General features: G+C 62.4%; 1 protein-coding gene across 1 annotated transcript; it reads left to right on the plus strand.

Annotated features, from left to right (window-relative positions):
• The first annotated feature begins 204 nt into the window (after positions 1 to 204).
• Positions 205 to 1551, plus strand: SCGB1C1 (secretoglobin family 1C member 1). The gene is made up of 3 exons (XM_068975812.1): positions 205 to 259; positions 890 to 1089; positions 1519 to 1551. The coding sequence occupies exons 1-3, from the start codon at positions 205 to 207 to the stop codon at positions 1549 to 1551; spliced, it is 288 nt and encodes a 95-aa protein (XP_068831913.1).
• The last annotated feature ends 1603 nt before the right edge of the window (positions 1552 to 3154 follow it).

Below are 3154 nucleotides of genomic sequence, written 5' to 3' on the forward strand. Positions count from 1 at the left end.
AGTTTGCCAACCCGCCCTCACAGAGCACCCTGGGCCCCTTGCTGCTTGGCACCCACTCAGGGCAGGGGGTGAGGACACACCCCCAGCTGCCCTTCCTGTGCTCTCACTGGCCAGGCCTTGACAAGCAGGTTGGACCCGCCCCCAGACTGGCCTGTGAGGCATAAAGCCGGCAAGGCAGCTCCTGAGTCACCGCCGCTCTGCGCCATGAAGAGAAGCAGCGCCCTCCTGCTAGCGGCTCTGACCGTGCTCTGCACCTGGGGTGAGTGCACTGACAGGGGCTTCCGGCACATTCGGGAGGCTGGGGCCAGAGGAACAGGTGGGGACCTCAGAAACTAGGAATCCAGGCACTGGCCCTGCAGCGACTGGTGCCCACCTTCCCAGGCACCCCGACCCGCTTCCATCACAGAGCATGAACATGGGCAGTGACCCTGGTGTCCTTGCTGACCCCAGTCCCCAGGCGCCCCCACCCCAGCCATAGACTAAGCCCAACTGGCCCCAACCCCAGCCCACCTAACCTCTGTCTCAGCCCCTGTGTCACCACCAAGCCCAATGTCACCAACTCAGCCCAACTCAGGCCGACCCGGACCCCAGTCCAAGCTCTAGGTAAGCCAACCTCACGGGAAGGGGCAGTTCCCACCACATCAGAGGCTTGGCTTTCCTTCCTCAGTGATGCCAGGGAGCCCAGGGTGAAAAGAGGCAGCTGAGGTTAGGGTGACAGGAGGGGTCTGAGGGCAGGTGGAGTTGGGGGATGTTGCGGAGGAAAATCTGGGGCAGGAGGGGTGGGCGTTGATGGGGAGGGTCTGGAGAACCACTGAGGCTGGAGGTGGGAAGTCTGGGGCTGGGGTCGGGAAGAGTCCTGGCCTGGCATCATCTCACCCCCACAACACAGGGCTGGCCACAGGGGAGGACAGCGAAGAGCTTTTCATGGACTTCCTGCAAACGCTGCTGGTGGGGTCCACAGAGGAGCTCTATGAGGGGCCCCTGAGCAAGTACAACATCAATGCAGACGCCAAGGCAGCAATAGCCGAGCTCAAGTCCTGCATAGACGGCCTACAGCCCATGCACAAGGCGGAGCTGGTCAAGCTGCTGGTATTGCGGCCGGGGCGGGGGGCATCCATTCCCTAAGGGCTGCAACCCTGGCAGGACCCACAGCCCTATTCCTTAGGCCCTCATCGCGCACCCAGTATAGCAATCCCATGCCCCACCATCCCACAGACACCTTCACCTACCTCCGCCGGCAGAGGTGGACATCCCAGACCTCCCTGCCCACATCAGCCTTCAGCCTCCCCCTACATGCACATGCATGCGTACGCACATGCTCACCTCTGCGCACACACACACACACACACATGCAAACACATGAACACACCCTGCTTCCCCAGCTGCTGGGAGGGGACTGGCTGCAATGTGCAGATGCTGGCCTGGGCCTGTTTGCCTGATGGAGCTGTGGCTCTCCAGTTACTGATCACTGGGCATGGAACCGCCAGGCCCCTTGGCCTACACATGTCTGCCTTCCAGGTGCAAGTGCTGGGCAGTCAGGACGATGCCTAGTGGACCCGACGTGGCTCCAAGCAGCCATAGGACCAGCTACACAAGCAGCCACGAAGACAACACCCCTACCACTTCCCTAGGCGTGAATTCACCCTCAAGTCACCCAACCAATAAAGCCTCCTGGAGCTCAGGCTCTGGCTCCTGTCTCTCCCCACCCTCAGGGACACTACAGACCCCCATGCACAGGGTCATGTGAGTGGGGCACACATGTGTAAGCAACCCCACATAGGGGGCGGACCCACCAACACAAGTCCAGGCAGACACCCTTGGAAGGAAGTAGACAAAGCAAGCCACCGTGTCGGCAGACAGGCAGGTGCAGGGAGGCATCGGACGCAAGAAGGCCTGCAGAGGCGGACGCAGGGGCAGGGGCTCAGAGCGAGGAGCAGCAGAGAGCCCCGAGAGAGGCAGCGGCCAGGGCTGCGGGCACAGGCTGGGTGGGGGCCTCTATGTCTGAAGGTCGCCATTTCGAGACAACAAATGTGCGCAATATGCACATGACATGGGCCCAGGGGTTGAGAAGTTACTCACGGAAAGAGACAAAGTCCCAGCTGGAGCCCCAGGAGGATTCTGCTAGTGAGGACGCTCAAGGCCCAACGGTGGGCGCAGCCCGCATGGTGGGGGGCAAGCAGTGTCAGAGGAAGGCCCCTCAGCAGCTCCCCACGCCAACACCTGCCCCCAAACCAGGGCAGGCCTGCCCTTTCCTGGGTCCTTGGACCCCCAACAGCCTTCTTGTGCCTCAGTTTCCCCAGCTCAGCAGTCTCAACTGGGGACAGGATCGAGCAGGTTCAGCTCTGCCCCTAACAACCTTTCTCCTTGCCTCGCTGTGCTGGCCCCGGCCCTCGCAGTCCCCTGCCTGTCCTCTGCGCTCTACCCTGAACCCTGCAAAGAGGAGCAAAGCAGAGTCTTGGTCCTGAGCCAGGCACGGTGTGGGTGGAGGTCCCGCGGGCTGAGGCCATTGTCTCCATCACATAGACAGTGATCTAGAATCCACCGTCGCACAGAGCCACATTCTAGAGCTCAGAGGCAGGGACACCTCCCCAATTCTTGATGCCCCCAGGGGGAGAGAGGAAGCCTCCCTCTCCACGCTCCTTTCCTGGAACACCCTGGCACCAAGGCTGGTGCGACAGGACCGCCTCTGAGAAGGCTCAGTCCACTGGTCGCTCTGAGTGCTGCTCCCAGACCAAAGAGGTGAGGGCCCCTCCAGAGCGGCCCCTCCCGACCCCAGGGCAAGCCTCATGCGAGAAGTTCCCCATCTTTGCCCACTGCTCCTTACCCAGCCACACTCAGGGTCCTCTGGGCAGGAGGAGCCTGCCCAGACCCCCTCAGAGCCGCTGTGGGCAGGTCCCCGAGCGCTAAGACAGCTTCATGGGCTTGTCTGTGAGGCTCTGATGCTCCTCCTCTTGGGGGTGGGTGCAGGAGAGCCAACCCACTGCTCTAAGCAGAGGCCCCGAGTGATCCTTGGTCTGGGCCCCAAGGCGAGACCCCACTGAGGAGGCACAGTGCCTGCACTTCTGCCCGCCAGTGCGGGCAGAGGCAGTGACGGAGTGGAGGGCCCAGGCCCTCCAGCACTCGGTCACCCTCCCATCCGTGGACAGAACCAGTC

Source organism: Capricornis sumatraensis, chromosome 8 (genome assembly GCF_032405125.1).
Source record: "Capricornis sumatraensis isolate serow.1 chromosome 8, serow.2, whole genome shotgun sequence".
Lineage (NCBI taxonomy): Eukaryota > Metazoa > Chordata > Mammalia > Artiodactyla > Bovidae > Capricornis > Capricornis sumatraensis.

Excerpts from the sequence above, each read along its gene's own strand:
- SCGB1C1 (XM_068975812.1), top strand. The coding sequence starts at position 205 with ATGAAGAGAAGCAGCGCCCTCCTGCTAGCGGCTCTGACCGTGCTCTGC. Across the intron at positions 260-889 it reads GACCGTGCTCTGCACCTGGG|GGCTGGCCACAGGGGAGGAC; the intron begins GTGAGTGCACTG and ends CCCACAACACAG. Across the intron at positions 1,090-1,518 it reads CGGAGCTGGTCAAGCTGCTG|GTGCAAGTGCTGGGCAGTCA; the intron begins GTATTGCGGCCG and ends TCTGCCTTCCAG.